The sequence below is a fragment of the Pempheris klunzingeri genome, chromosome 19, assembly GCF_042242105.1.
Source record: "Pempheris klunzingeri isolate RE-2024b chromosome 19, fPemKlu1.hap1, whole genome shotgun sequence".
Taxonomy (NCBI): Eukaryota; Metazoa; Chordata; class Actinopteri; order Acropomatiformes; family Pempheridae; genus Pempheris; species Pempheris klunzingeri.
This window is the reverse complement of record NC_092030.1, coordinates 10,448,673-10,462,901: the sequence shown is the minus strand read 5'-3', so window position 1 is coordinate 10,462,901 and position 14,229 is coordinate 10,448,673. Positions and strand designations below refer to the sequence as shown.

Here is a 14,229-nt window from a genome sequence, read left to right as displayed (position 1 = left end):
TTATGTCAATTTGTATCCTCCTTATAACACTGTGTGACATATATATAAATAAGAACTGAGAAAAGAGCACAGACACTGTCAATCTTCAGTCAGCCTGGCTCAGGTAAAAAAACAAAAACATTTTTTTTATCCATAGTGGATATAAATTATTCAGTTATAAAATATACTCTCTGAAACAGTTGTGAAAAAAAACACAAGCTTGATTCTGCTAGTGCAACTTTGTTTGTCAAACTGTAAACCCAAAAGAACTGATTTGACACACACAGTCTTGTACCAGCCAAAGGACAACGATAGCACCAATGTTTTTAGTTCCATACAATCACAGAGCATCGATTCATTTAAGCACATAACGTGTCAAGGATGGCTTGGCTACAGAGTAATGTAAAAAAAACATATCAATAGGTTCAGTATATAGCAGTACAAATATATATATATATATATATATATATATATATATATATATATATAGTCTAATAAGTAATTCTGCTGATGCAGACAGATATAACCTGTTGTCATGACTAGCTCAGACACTGTCTAGGCTTGATTAAGAAAATTTCTGTTGTTTTTGGCATGTAAAACAAACTTTGACTTCACTTACCAATCACATATTTATGAGGACAAATTCAATTTGAAAAATCACAAGGTGCGGATAAAACTAACAGGTGAAAAAGAGTAGCTTTTCTAAAGACTGGAAATACAAATTTCATCAACATGTTTGCACTGTATTCTCTGATTTCATCTGAATTTGTTGTTGGATCTTTCAGACCAAAGAACAAAAATATCTACAAGACCAAACAACATTTTCTCTTTAAACTTCAGCAGCCCTTATTTAGTATTGCCCAGCAGTTGAATGAACACTGTAAGACGGCATTTGTTGTCTTCAGCAAAATTAACACAGTCAACACAGTTTGCAGCATTGCAGTAAAATCAGCAGCAAGAGCAAGATGGGTAGATGTAGGGCTGCAGGTTACAGATGCTTAGGGCAGTTTGTGTGTACTATCAAGCCTCTAGCATGTCATCAGGCACAGCCACTTGTGTTCAAAGCATTGCTTGAATATCCCAAATATATGGAAAGCACCATAAGGTGTAATGTTGGTTTTGGTTATCTCCTTTTACATAATAAAGACAGTCTAGTTGTGTTATGCCAACAGGTATCCAGTCAGACCAAATGAGGCAACACATTTAGTTTGTACAGGAATGCAAACATGAATGTTTTCTGATGTAAATTTGTTGCATTTGAAGAGAGATGCTTTCCGAACAGACTTCACTAAGCTTGCACATTTTGCATTGCATGTCCTTCATGCAGCCAATATAATGTGTCAGTGTCATAATTTGCTTTACGCTTGAGAAGTTGTGAAGCCCTTGTCTCCTCTCTCTAGTTTTCTCAACTCATAACTGATTGTTTAAAGTATTACAAGGTGTTTAATTACTGTAGGTATATTGATGTCTGTCACTGTTTTTTGATTTTTAAATCCTAAATTTAATGGATTTAATACTACAAAGGATCTCCTTTAGAATTTTTTTATCCAATTACATATTTTATTGTCTATCAAATCATTTCTAAATAAATCTTACAATCTAAAAGCCCCACTTACAGCCAATAGATTGCTGCTCTTCACCTACTGGTTTAAAATGGTGTGAGACAAGCAACCAGACAACTGACCAAGTCTTCTTTTCAAATCTGTCTTGGAATGTGTGCATATAATACACCTCTGACAGGTGGCTGTCAGATGGGTGAGGGAGAACGAAGTGTGCTGCTGTGGGCCAGGTCTCCAAACACATTGTTGTAGGAGGCTTTAAGGAACTGGACGTAGTTTTGCAGGCTTCGGTTGGTGCTGTCTGACTGCTCTAGGCGATCCTTCAAGTCCTGCAGTCGGCTCTGGTACCGCCGCTCCACCTGAGCATCATAAATACACATCTTTTAGCCCTAATGACACAGATGATACATAAAATTTTTGAGTAAACTATTAATGGAGTCCTTTTACCTCCTCTTTGCTGCGTTGCAGTTGGTTGATTTCTGAGGTAGTCCTGCTAAGTTGGGTCTCTAAGTCCAATATCTTGGACTGGCTGGAGCGTTCTTTGGTAGCAGCACGTTCTCTGGTCTCTGAAACCTGGAGATAAATAAGACACATGAAAATATAATACACAACTGATAAACGCCGGTATGTCCCAAACAGCATACACTTCAAGACATATAAGCACTCTTATAATTACACCTAGCCCTACTCACTCAAGTTGCAGGAGCCCCAGGGTGTAACAATGAAGTGGAAACAGGTGTTCAGACTCAATTAAAAATAAAAAAACAAGGGGTTCAAGTTCATGCCAAAGAACCTCTGTGTCTGCACCTCTTTTTTGTCACTGAAATGAGTGAGGAGGACACAGGTTCTGATGCAGCAGTAATGCCTATCTACTTTTGTATTCTTTAATCACAGACTTGTATGACCAATGTTTAACAGCTGTGAATTTCGAACCTGATGGCGAGCATCATCAAGAGCATCCTCCAGCTTTCGGCTCAGCAAAGAACATTCCCTTGTTTTTTCTTCCAGGCGGAGCTGATTGCTGTGGATGGTGTCTTCCCGTTTTGCAATGACCACAAGCAGGTCACTGTTCTGACTGCCAGCCTCCTCCAACTTTCTGGAAGATTACACAAAAAAGGAAGATGGTTATGCTATCAAAACTCATTTGTGAATGGCGTTACAAGGTACATGAAATGTGTAGCATCTATATTTAAGGCTTGGTATTTCCAGCATAACACAGCTGTAACACAGTCTGCACAGTTTGGACTTGGAGCAGATACGTTTTTGGTCATAACTCAGAACACTGAACACAGAAATAATACATATTTTTAGATACGGTGTGATGTACACTTTCCACATTGTTAAATCTGATCAACACTCTAACAAGAATTAACACCTATAAATCCACTTATCCACTAATCACAGAGAAAAAAAGACAACTCAAGAACATGCCTGAGAATAATGAGGTTTTTAAGTTTTCTTCAACATCAAAGTAATCCAGGGATGTTTGTGTGTACATGAATGCACACACACTGCAAACAGGAATGGGTAATGTCTAATTCAGCTAATTCAAATGGTGTCAATATGCCAAATATAAATGAAACAACAAAAATACAAAAGCTGGTCTAGGTAAAGCCTCTAAGCCAGTGGAGAAAAGCAGTGGATACCGACCTTTCCAAGCTCTCCACTCGCTGCTGAAGCTGTCTATTCTCCTCCAGCAGCACCTTGTTTTTCTGTCTTAGAAGCTCCATTTGGCTGCCCTGGCTCTCCACCTAGCACCACATAAGACAAGTCCTATATCAGACATTTTGGACTGGAAGTGTTTGGTTTCCAGCTTAAAGCTTTTGCTAAAACTAATTGCATGTGTGTGGTCTTACTATATATTCTAGCAAGATAGATGTGGTTCTTTAAAAATCCCTTAAATCTAGCTGGAATTGAATTGAATTGAGTGGCCTCCGCTGGGCACCAGTGTTGTTTTTATTGCTACTTCAATTCAAAATAAAAGCCATATTCCACATAAATCCTATAACTTTCTGTAACTTATTTTCCTCTCTGATGTTATGAATAAAATGTTTGAAGTTGGTTTTTCTGTATGCCAATGGCATTAACTCTATTTGGGCTGAAAGCATTGAGTGAAGTTTCAGTCAAATCTGATTTGGTGCCATTGCAATGAATGCAAAATACAGTTTTGAGGCCAGTGTTTGATTTGTCTTACTATTTCTCCAAATCAGTGTGATAATATCTGATTCATTTTCAAATTAACATTTAAATTTGGAGTTTAAAATCAATATTTCATGCAGTAACTTGAGCTTGCACACATAGGACAGTTGTGACCTTCAAGCGGAGATCAGTCAGGGTCGTGCTAAGCTCCATGTTGCATCTCTCCTGGCTGCGCTCTCTGTCATGAGCCTCCTGTAGCTGGAGTTCAGAGCGCCGTAAGGCTTCGGGAAGAGGCTCTAGCTCCGCCAGCCGACCCAGCAACTCCCTGCGCACCTCCTCTATCTCTTGCTCCAGCTCCCCCCGCACCACCTGGGCATCCCGCTCTGCCTGAGCCAATCGAGCAGAGTACTCATCTGCCTCGGCCCGGGTTTTTCCAACCTGTGCAGCATTGATTAATAACAGACAGAAAAACTGGGTTTGGACTTTTCATGAACATTAACATTGTCCATGACTTTAATCTGCTGTGATATCACAATCCCCTTCAGTTGCATTCCTAATAGTACACTATGCTTCACATACCTGGATCTTATAGCTGTCCAATAGGATTTCATATTGCTTGATGGAAGCTTTGACCTGCTGGAGCTCTTTCTGAGACAATGCTAGCTTATCCTCCACTGCAGACACTGTAGCCTGACAGGAACACACAGTTATTACACAGTCCATCCTCCTAATGTAATAGAAGTCAATGCAAGTCTGTTATGATGAAAAAGTGGGATTGAAAGGCTAAGACACAAAAGCACAACAGAAGTGTAGAAAATCTAATCAGGGCAAGATCAGGTGAATATTCAATGCATGTGTTGTCACTGAGAATTCCACCTTTCTGCGGACTGTTTCACCTTGAGGGACTGGTTCTCCAGTTTGGCAGCTGTGCTCTCTGTGCTCAGTCCATGCAGGTGATCCAGCAGGGTTTCCCTCTCCCCTCGGCCTTTATCCTCTGAATTCTGCAGCTGCTCTGTCAGCTCTGCTATACGGCTGCATCACATTACACGACTGCTGTCATATTTTCATTTATATGATCAAAATGGTAGGGTTTTGCACAAGAACCAGCAGTACATTTTCACTAGTTGATTAATTCTTGAAATGAAGACAACGCTCAATAGGATTTGATTGCATATCAAAAAGTTGAATTCTTTCTCCAGTTGCAGTTGGTGTACTGATTTCATGACAGTGGGAGCTTTATGCATTATTAGGAACACTTTCCGTATTAGTCGGATAAAACCTGCTGCTAGACAGGTCTACAAAATTGAATGGCTTGGTGCGACACTCATTGTGCCACATGTAGGAGCCATGTGTATAAACAGATGCCTTCCAAAGGAACTTGTGAGTGAAGAATTTTCTGTTAAATTCACATGTGGGCCTGTTTTACAAGCCATGTCCAGGTAGTCTGACTTTGTCCCAAAGGAGAAAAACACCAGTTTAGCCCATGTCCTAATATGAATGAATTTAAATGTGTTATAAACATAAATTAAAATATAAACTAAATGACTAAAATGAAACTAAATTCAAAATGAATATTCTGCTCACCATGTGTGAGCAGAATGTTGACTGCTAATGAAGCATACCTGCTTATCAACAGGTGGAATTTTTTCACAAATTTCACAGTTGAAAAAACTAGTTAAAATGTTTCTATGAAGATTTGTTGGATTACTTCCAAACTGTCACCAGTCATTCCACTCCGAGCTAATTCTTTAGCTGTCTTTCAGCTGTGCATAGCTCCTCCATGCAAAGTAAAACTTATACCTCTCCCCAGTTGCATAGTGTCTGATTACTGTAGCGGCAGACATTTATACTTGTTTGTATCTGAAGCTGTAACAGAGCTGCAGTTACCTGTTCAACAGTGATAGTTCAATCTCCAGTTTACTCTTGTCTTTAACTTCTTGGGCATGGCGACTTTGCCAGGTCTCAGCTGCTGACAGTGCGTCGGCCACCTGCTTGTCCTGTAAAAAGAAATAATTTTAATAATGTTTTTGTCACAGTGAAATGTTTTTGCTAGATTCTGTTACAGACACCAGTGCAAAAGAAATGTGGGTGTGTGTGTGTTAAAACTTTCTTTAAGGGTGAACTGAAAAAAGCCAAGAGGAACAAAAGAGCAGTTCACTACTGAGCAAGTGTTTCTTTAACAAAAGTAACTAGTGAGGATGTTAACAGTGATTCTATGAGAGTTAATGTACAGTGAGCCGGTCATTATTGCAAAACAAACCCTGACAGGGTGATTTAGGTCTTGAATCAAATAATAAATGAATAAGTAATAAATGAACCTAACATGTCTGTGTCTTGTGTGTCTCTGACTAGTCAGTCTAGAGCTGTAGTAGAACAGCCTGTCTGCTCTGTGACACAGTCCATACCATGTCCAACAGCTGGACGCTCAGCTGGCCAGCAGTGGCCTCGCTGCACTCAGCTCGCTGTTTCTGGGCTCTTGTGGCTCGTTTCAGAGCCTCTCGGTCTGCACTGGCCTGCTGCTTCAGCCTCGCCAGTTGCTCCATCAGATGCTCCTTCTCGGCCTTCTGCTGGTTGGCTGCTCGCTCAAGGTTCTGAACCAAAGGAAAGGACAAGACTAAGGATTGTAGCTGGGTTCATGGAAATGCTGACTGCAGTATCCTTGGTGACAAAAGCACTCAAACTTAATGCACCATTCACATCATCATAATACATACCCCAAGCAACAATAGATAATTACAGATGATGACATGTGCTAGGACAGACAGACCATGACAAACCTTTATCTGCACATTAAGCCGGTTGTTCTCAGCCTCTTTGCTGCGGAGCTGTCCTTGTAAATGAGCTCTTGTTGACTCCAGACTCTTTGTCAAATCAGCTGTGCTCCTGGAATTGTCCTGCATTCCCAAAATCCAGCAGAAGTTACATAACGGACGAATACGTATATAACTAACGGAGTGAATGCCTCAGTAAGATATTGCTATGTTTTGGATCCCAGTTTGTCCGAGCCACATTTACTATAAAAAGAATCACAAATACTGACAGCTCTGCTCACAGTACCTTCTCAGTTTCTAAAAGTTTGGAAAGTTGATTAACATCTCTGTCTTTTTCTTGAAGGTTCACCACAAGATGCTGAAAAAGGAAGAGAGCATGTGGGGGGGGGAATACATGGGGAAAATATATGGTACTTATCAGCCAGTCAGATGAACAGACAAAACAGACAAAACTTTTGGACAAATTAAACTAAAATACAGAAGATTTGTTAAGCTTCTATTAAACTCACAGCATTTTCTGCCTCTGTGTCTGCCAGTCTCTTGAGTAACGTATCCTTCTGCTCTGACAGTCGCATTGACTCCATCTGCTCAAAAACAGTCCATATACACACGAAAGTTAGTTGTTCTGCATGAGGAAAAAGTCTACATATATATTATGCTATGTAAAGTTTTTTTCCTCATGTAGAGTTGACAGTGGTTTAAGTAAAAGTTGTGGAGTCCAGATCACTCTAATTATTTATAGGAGATCTCATAGGAATCCAACCTGAACTGAACTGCATCTATGAGTTCTATTACTGGCAGAATAAGTGCAGGAGCTGACTGCATAATGAGCTGCTGCCTTGCTAAATCAGGAGCTAAACCCACAGATTGTGACTACAAATTCACTGAGAACTGTGGCACACTTTTGTGATATTTTTGTACATTTTTGTCTTGTGAGCCCCTTATTTCTATTCTTTTTGTACTGAAGTTTCCTTGTCTGGTTCTTATCTCACAGACAACCATCCCAAAAAATGTCTTTCTTTAAAGACAGCTGACATTCAAATATAAGGCAGAAATGTGTCTGATTACAGAGAATATAGACAGATATATATCAGTTAGCATCACACATCCAGAAGATCCAAAGTGTTTCTTGTGTATCCACTTCAACATCTGACTTGCTGGTGTATTAGCAGACGTAGACAGTGTTTTAAACATGATTCACACACAGTACCTGAGATCCGTGCTGCTCTCTGAGAAGATGCCGCAGAGTTCGGTTTGTGGCCTCAAATGTCTCCAGTTTCTGTAGCAACAGCTCCTTTTGACGGGCCAAGACTGAAGACTCAGAGCCTGACAGCCTCTTCTCCAGCAAACAAAAAGACAGCGTTATCAAAGATTGCGATAGGAATGACAAATCATTGAATTGAATTATGCATTTATTTATTCTGGCCCTTTATGATAGCTAAACGTGTTGTTGTCAGCTCCATAGAGAGGCTTTTATTTTCTCAGGCCTGTCTGATTGCTAGTGATGTAAAAGCAGCCTGTTGCTTTCTAAAGTTATCAGGTTTTTAGAGCATGCAGGACCTGACAGGGCACATAATGAGGCCAGTAACTACTCACACTGCCACTTGCACTGCACAGTTTGGAAACAGATTCTCGCAGAGCTGAGACTTGCTTGGCAGCTGCTGTCCCATCTAGCTCAGCCTCCTTCAGTTTCCTGAGCAAAGCAGCTTTGTCTTGCTGCGAGCTGTCCCTGTCTGATCTGCAAGAACAAAACAGGAACAATAGTGCATATGAACACCAACTTTGTCTTACCAGTATTCCTATAGGTACACATGAATCTACAGAAGAGAATCATAAACAGAGGACATGCAGTCTTCAAACCTTCTTGGCACCAGATAGAGAAGCTGCTCATTATCCTGAATAAATAAATATCCCTCAACCGTGGACTACCACAGGATTTTTTCTATTCTTCATCTCTGCCATTAAAACACTGCTAAAATAAAAATGTCACCTGCTGAATGATGATATTTGTAAAAATATGGCTGACTAGACCTTTTCCCCAGGTCAAATGCTTGTGCTCAACTTAATTACAACAGGTGAAATCTCATTTTAGGTTCTATTTCAAATGACAGCAGGGCTGTAATGTTTGAAAGATGCGTTCATTTTGCTATGGTGTAATTTCGAAAAGACAGAGCAACATTACAAAAATGATTTTTCCCAGCTTTATATGACATATACAGATGGATGACATTAAAGGAAAAACCTGAATAAACGAGTGCGGAAACATGCTTCCACACTTGTGCACTGCATGGTACAATTAAAATCAGGTTATACTCTGTGGCAAATGCTGAGCCAGCCCAGTTAATTTAATTAATTTTGTATCAAGTTGGCAAGAATAAAAGATGTAAGTGACTTTGAAAGAGGGTTCATTGTTGGGACACAGATGGCAGGAGCTTCAGTCACAAAGACTGCTCAGCTGGCCTGTGCTTCAATAGGAACAGTGATAAAGTGACACTGCAGTTAGATCTATGGTAAAGACATCAGTAAACATTTGATGAACGTGATGCTTGTGCTGTCGTGCAATATTTAAGTAAACCAGGAGCGACTCTTCCTCAGGTGACGGAGAATGTCACTGTGTGACTGTGTCAGCAAGAACTGTATGTCCACAGTTACATAGAGAAGGACACTATAATAGGGTTGTACTGCATAAACCCTCAGTACAAAGATAAATGCACATCTGAGAATGCAGGGGTGCAGAAACCATCGGCAGTGAGTCCATAAGTTGTGTACACATGACTGGTGCAGGCCTGAGTGCTTGACCCTACACTGAGAGGATCCGATGGCTCTGCAATGCTGTGAGGGCTGTTTTGGTGGCATGGTTTGGGTCCACTTGTTCCCTTAGAGGAAAGGGTCACTGTAAATCAATACAAAGTTGTTGCGAGTGATCGCCTTTATGCTATGAGGAAATATTTATATCCTGATCGGAGCGGTCTCTTCCAGGATGACAACGCCCTTATCCATAGGGCACAAGGGGTCACCTAATGGTTTGATGAATATGGAAATGATGTCAACGATAATCTATGGCCTTCGCAATCACCAAACTGCAAACAAATCGAACACCTATAAGAACAGGTTAGACAGCACTCTCCACCACCTACATCAAAACACCATGAGGGAATCTTTTGGTAGAATGGTGTTCAATCCCTGAAGCAGAATTCCAGAGACTTGCAGTATCAATGCCACAGCACACTGAAGCTGTTCATGGTAGCTCAACACTTTGTAGTTTTTCCTTTAATTTGTCACCCATCTGTAAATGAACAGGTGGTGTAGCTGAATGGGGATTTGGGCAGTGGAAAAGATGCTCCACCACAGCCCAGAGGGTCAACATCATTACTGCACAAGTTTGTTTTTGTCTCATAACAAGGTCCTTTCAGGCTTCGCTCTGTGCAGAATTGCCTTTTTACATCATCCAGACTGATACAGTAATTGCTCATAATGTCTTTGATGGTTCCTGGCATCAGGACATCCTGTATGTTTTCCTATTTAAACTATCCACTGAGAAAAAAAAAAGAACAAGAGGGCGCCTCTCACGGACTGTACTTCCTGTCCACCCTTTCCCATGTGAAGCTCTATAAAAGTTTACTATAATATTTGCCTGTTGTAGTCGGTCTCCTCTAGCATCTTCTCCATGGATTGGCGTAATCGTGTGTTCTCCCGTTCAGTCTCTTCTAGCTCTTTGGTCACCTCAGCCAGCTCCTCTTCCTGCTTGATGATCACTCGCTGGGAGACACACAGCTGCTCTGACTGATGCTCCAGCAGCTGCTCCTTCTTTCGGAGTTCCACCTGCACACATAAAGACGTGCAAACAACGTAGACAGAGAAACAGAAACACAATGTTACTGGGGTCTTTGTGGACACCAGAAGCACAACAGGGATCGCAGTAGACGGATGATGAGCAATACCTAGTTTTCACGTGGAGTGCCGTTTTTTCTCATCAGACCAGACATACATACATATGTACATACAAAAAGCATGCAGTTTCCCATACATAAACTGGTATGAAAGAACAATATGCGGTGAGAATGTGCGCATTTCACACACAGTTGGTTCTCCAATCTGTGCGGAGTACATGTGACGCTCTGTTACAGCTACAATCGGATTCTTGGTCACCTTCTTGACTAAAAACCTTCTTGTCTGGTTTCTGAGTTTAGCTGGACAGTTAGCTCTAGGAAAGGTTCAGCGATGGAACCTTATATAGACAATACATTCTCTTGACTCCTCACCTTGTCTCTCTCCAACACCTTGTATCAAAGATGTGATTAAACAAAAACTAAACTCCTCGGGAATCCCTGTCTTAAGACATAAAGAGGCACACTAGCAAATGTATTATTATATTCTCATTGAGTTGGGGGACATGAAAGACACATCATTTTTAAAATAGAATTGAATTGATGCTGCAGAGGTTGAGATGCACTGACTTTTAAATCCTAGTATGGGTCAAGCTCCAAAAAATCCTACTACCCATTCCTTGTTCCTATTTCCCATAATGCAACTGGATATCATCTTTCATTAGACCCTCCCTGCATTGTAAATACCCACACTCCATGCTCCAGGTTTGTAATGCAGCTTTCTATTGTAAGTTTATTGTGCTAATGACATCATCTGGGTTATTTCCTCAGACTGCTCTGACTTAGCTCCCTTCAGAGCCACAGAAGACATCATACAGCTGTTTTCACAAGTTTAGTATTACGGTACGAGACAAATAAAGTGATCCTCATGTGTAAAATCAGTGGAGTGCCCTAAAAAGACATTGTGCAATTGATATCAGGACCCCAAAGTGAAAAATGTTCTACCTTTACAATAATAATAATCCCAATGATAACCTGAACAAAATGCCTGAGTCTGCCTGCACACAAACAATGAATCATCCATGAGGTCTTCAATAAAAATGTATTTTTTAGAAAGACAAGTATGAAGCAAATATAATGTTAAATCTGGAGTTATGCCTCACAGCAACTTGGTAAGGGACAGACTTGCTTGATGAGGAGAAACTGACCTCATTCTTCAGGGAGCTAACTTCAGTCAGTAAGCTGTCAATCTTTCTCTCATACTGGCTGATTCGTCCATGCAGGCCTTCCTCTTCTTCAGATGTGAGGTCAGCCAATTGCAGTGCAGACTGGGAATGATCAGGCTCAGGCAGCGGTGGTATGATCTCAAGGCAGTGCGTTGGCCCCTTGGTGGAAATTACACTTTCAGTGACAACATCTCTTAGCCTGGATGAATCTTTCACAATGCTGAAAATGAAGTCATTTTAAAGATGTGTTACCTCCCACTTGTACGAAGCATCCCGTATGGAGGCCTTTCCTGGTGGTAACCATGGCACTTGAGTTTTCACTTTGGCTGTAGGACGGAGGTTTCCTCTTTCAACCTTGGCCTTCCCCTTTAAAACACAGTGTGTGTACAGTGTGTGCATGTCTGTCAGGCGTTTCTATGCTTCAGAAGAACTACATAGTATGAGAACAGGTGTGTACAGTACAATGAACAGTAATGACTTTCACAAGATCTCCAACCTTTGATCAGGAAATAAGAAAAAAAGGAGAAAGATATCTTCAAGAAGTTTACAATAAAAAAAAAAAAGAAAGCAGTCCAAATCAGTACAATCTCTAACCTGAGGCCTCCTGGCAGGACTTGTCCTCTGACTCTTCACATGCACATGGACTGGTGTGGCATCGTTGACGTGCACATGAATTGGAGGTGAACTTGACCGAGTTCTCATTGCTTTCCTCTGTGAAACTGTGGGTGATTAGTATCTCCAACCAATTTAACTGCTTAGATTAGAATTTAACAGAGAACTTCTAATTAACATCAAACTAATGACATGAACTTGGGGAAAAGAGTTAGGGGGAAGGGGGAGTGTATATGGGAGCATAAGAAAAATAATTCCATACAAAATCACAATATGTCATAAGAAATTTCAGATTCTCTTGACTGTACCACATTCCATCTTTTCCCTCTAGGCAAGGCTGTTAACATTTCTGTAGCACAGCACATTTACAATCATTACTGGGGGTACATTTGTGAGACAATTCTGTAATGGCTACATGTCAAACAGGGATAAAGCAAATGTTCTGAATCTTCTAGGGTAAACCCAGGAATGATAAAGGTGTGTTGGCCATTTATAAAAATGTAATTTGTATATTTTTCAGCCACTTCTGTACTTTAAATCTCTCCTTGGAAGCAGTATGTAATCAACTGAATTTCAAGGTAGTTTCACAATAATACAAAGTTAAATTAAGTTGCACAATTAATCAAAGCTATGACTTCCTAAGACTACTCTTAGATGAATCAAAAGGCAACCTAACGTTAGTCTAACAAAAAGTCTCCTTTGGCCTAGCATTAGACTTAGCCTATTAGCTAACAATGGCAGCCTCAAGCCTCTGGACAGTCGCTAGCACATCTTACCATGTGAGAAACCAGTATATAGTCGTCAAGGCTCAAAAATACATTTCAGTAGCAGAAGAGCATTTTTTGGTTAGCAGACAAAAATAAGTGGGCTTTCGTAAAAAGTCTTTTGGAGTGGACAGGTTGGATAAACAGTTACTGACGCTAACTTCCGTCTGGTTGGTCAGTCTAAAGCATGTGACATCTTTCTCCAACAGTGATTGGACCAGTCAACATTCTAACGTTTCTTAGCAACACCCTCAACTCAACAACCTGTGGTAGTATCAAAGATACATAGTGTGCAAGAGCAACCACCCCCTCTCTTTGATAGAGAAATGCACTGAACAGGAACTTGATAACCAAATCTCCTGCACATTATATCCCCTACTAAAACACGTTATCAACTAGCAACCTTAACTTGAGACGTATCTTGTGAGTGTTTAATTCAATGAGGCGCTGTAGTACCTCAACGTGGCCACCGACGGGCGATGAAAAACCATAAAGTCACATTTTACTCGTAGCAACGTCAACCCCTTCAGCATAAAATAAAAACACCGTACTAATAATTATTGCAGTCAAGACTTTTAAGATAAAACAATAAAAATAATAACACAGAAAATACATCATGTAGTGAGGGTGCACTAAGAATGAATGGAGGTAGTGTTGTATAAATGCTACACGTGGTGAACGTTATGTATAGTTTATTCAATTTTAACATTAGCACTAACATGGAATACAAACATAATTATCTCTTACAATAAAAACCTGAGATTCATTAATATCACAGTGGAAAATGGAGAGTTGTTGAGCTGTGAGAACTGTGCACTCTGTTACCACACCATCCATGTTCCTTACTAAGTGGGGAGGCGCAGACACATCAGGGCAGACACAGTAACATGTCGACATTTCAGGTACCACAACGGTGTCTCCTGTATACAGTCCTGCATCGCAGGCTGGTGTTTCTAAACGCTGTTGCAAACGGCAGTGGGCATTTGTGAAGGCCACTCTGCAGACCTGTGCCTGCACTCTGGTCTGTAGGGTCACTACAGTGCATTCCTACATGCCTAAGGGCCCTGGTCTAACTAAGGGCCCTGATCTAACAACAGCTATTCTGTCTCCATACTTCTTGGAAGTAGGTGAAGTCATGCCAGAAATACTTAGTTTGGCTTAAACTTGAATGTAACAATACCCCCTGTGAATAATATCAAATCTACTTCTTTTCTGAAAACTGAATTAGTCTTAACTAGAGGAGCTGCTGCAGACAGGCACAGATCAAGCTTAAGAACTAGAATTGCTTACAAAAGCTGAATTAATGTTTTAGATGTCAAAATAAAGCTTGGAAGGAATTGTTATCTATGCTA

The 14,229-nt window shown here is 40.5% G+C and overlaps 1 protein-coding gene across 1 annotated transcript; it reads right to left on the bottom strand.

Moving 5' to 3' along the window:
* Positions 1–1,467: 1,467 nt before the first annotated feature.
* Positions 1,468–12,998, bottom strand: odf2a (outer dense fiber of sperm tails 2a). The gene is made up of 19 exons (XM_070850237.1): positions 12,890–12,998; positions 12,096–12,212; positions 11,754–11,867; positions 11,484–11,660; positions 10,083–10,270; positions 8,045–8,186; positions 7,659–7,787; positions 6,958–7,032; positions 6,735–6,806; positions 6,455–6,571; positions 6,083–6,268; positions 5,565–5,674; positions 4,574–4,709; positions 4,257–4,367; positions 3,852–4,115; positions 3,189–3,289; positions 2,472–2,634; positions 1,986–2,111; positions 1,468–1,897 (listed from the first exon to the last, which is right to left on the bottom strand). Exons 1-19 carry the CDS (start codon positions 12,890–12,892, stop codon positions 1,727–1,729), a joined length of 2,502 nt encoding a protein of 833 aa, XP_070706338.1. The 5' UTR covers positions 12,893–12,998; the 3' UTR covers positions 1,468–1,726.
* Between the last annotated feature and the right edge of the window lie 1,231 nt (positions 12,999–14,229).

What these genes read in the sequence shown, in the direction of transcription:
- odf2a (XM_070850237.1), bottom strand. An exon ending in CGAGTGGAGAGCTTGGAAAG is followed by an intron (nt 2,635 to 3,188) that starts GTCGGTATCCAC and finishes GTAATCTTCCAG; the next exon opens with AAAGTTGGAGGAGGCTGGCA. An exon ending in TTGATGATGCTCGCCATCAG is followed by an intron (nt 2,112 to 2,471) that starts GTTCGAAATTCA and finishes ATTTATCTCCAG; the next exon opens with GTTTCAGAGACCAGAGAACG.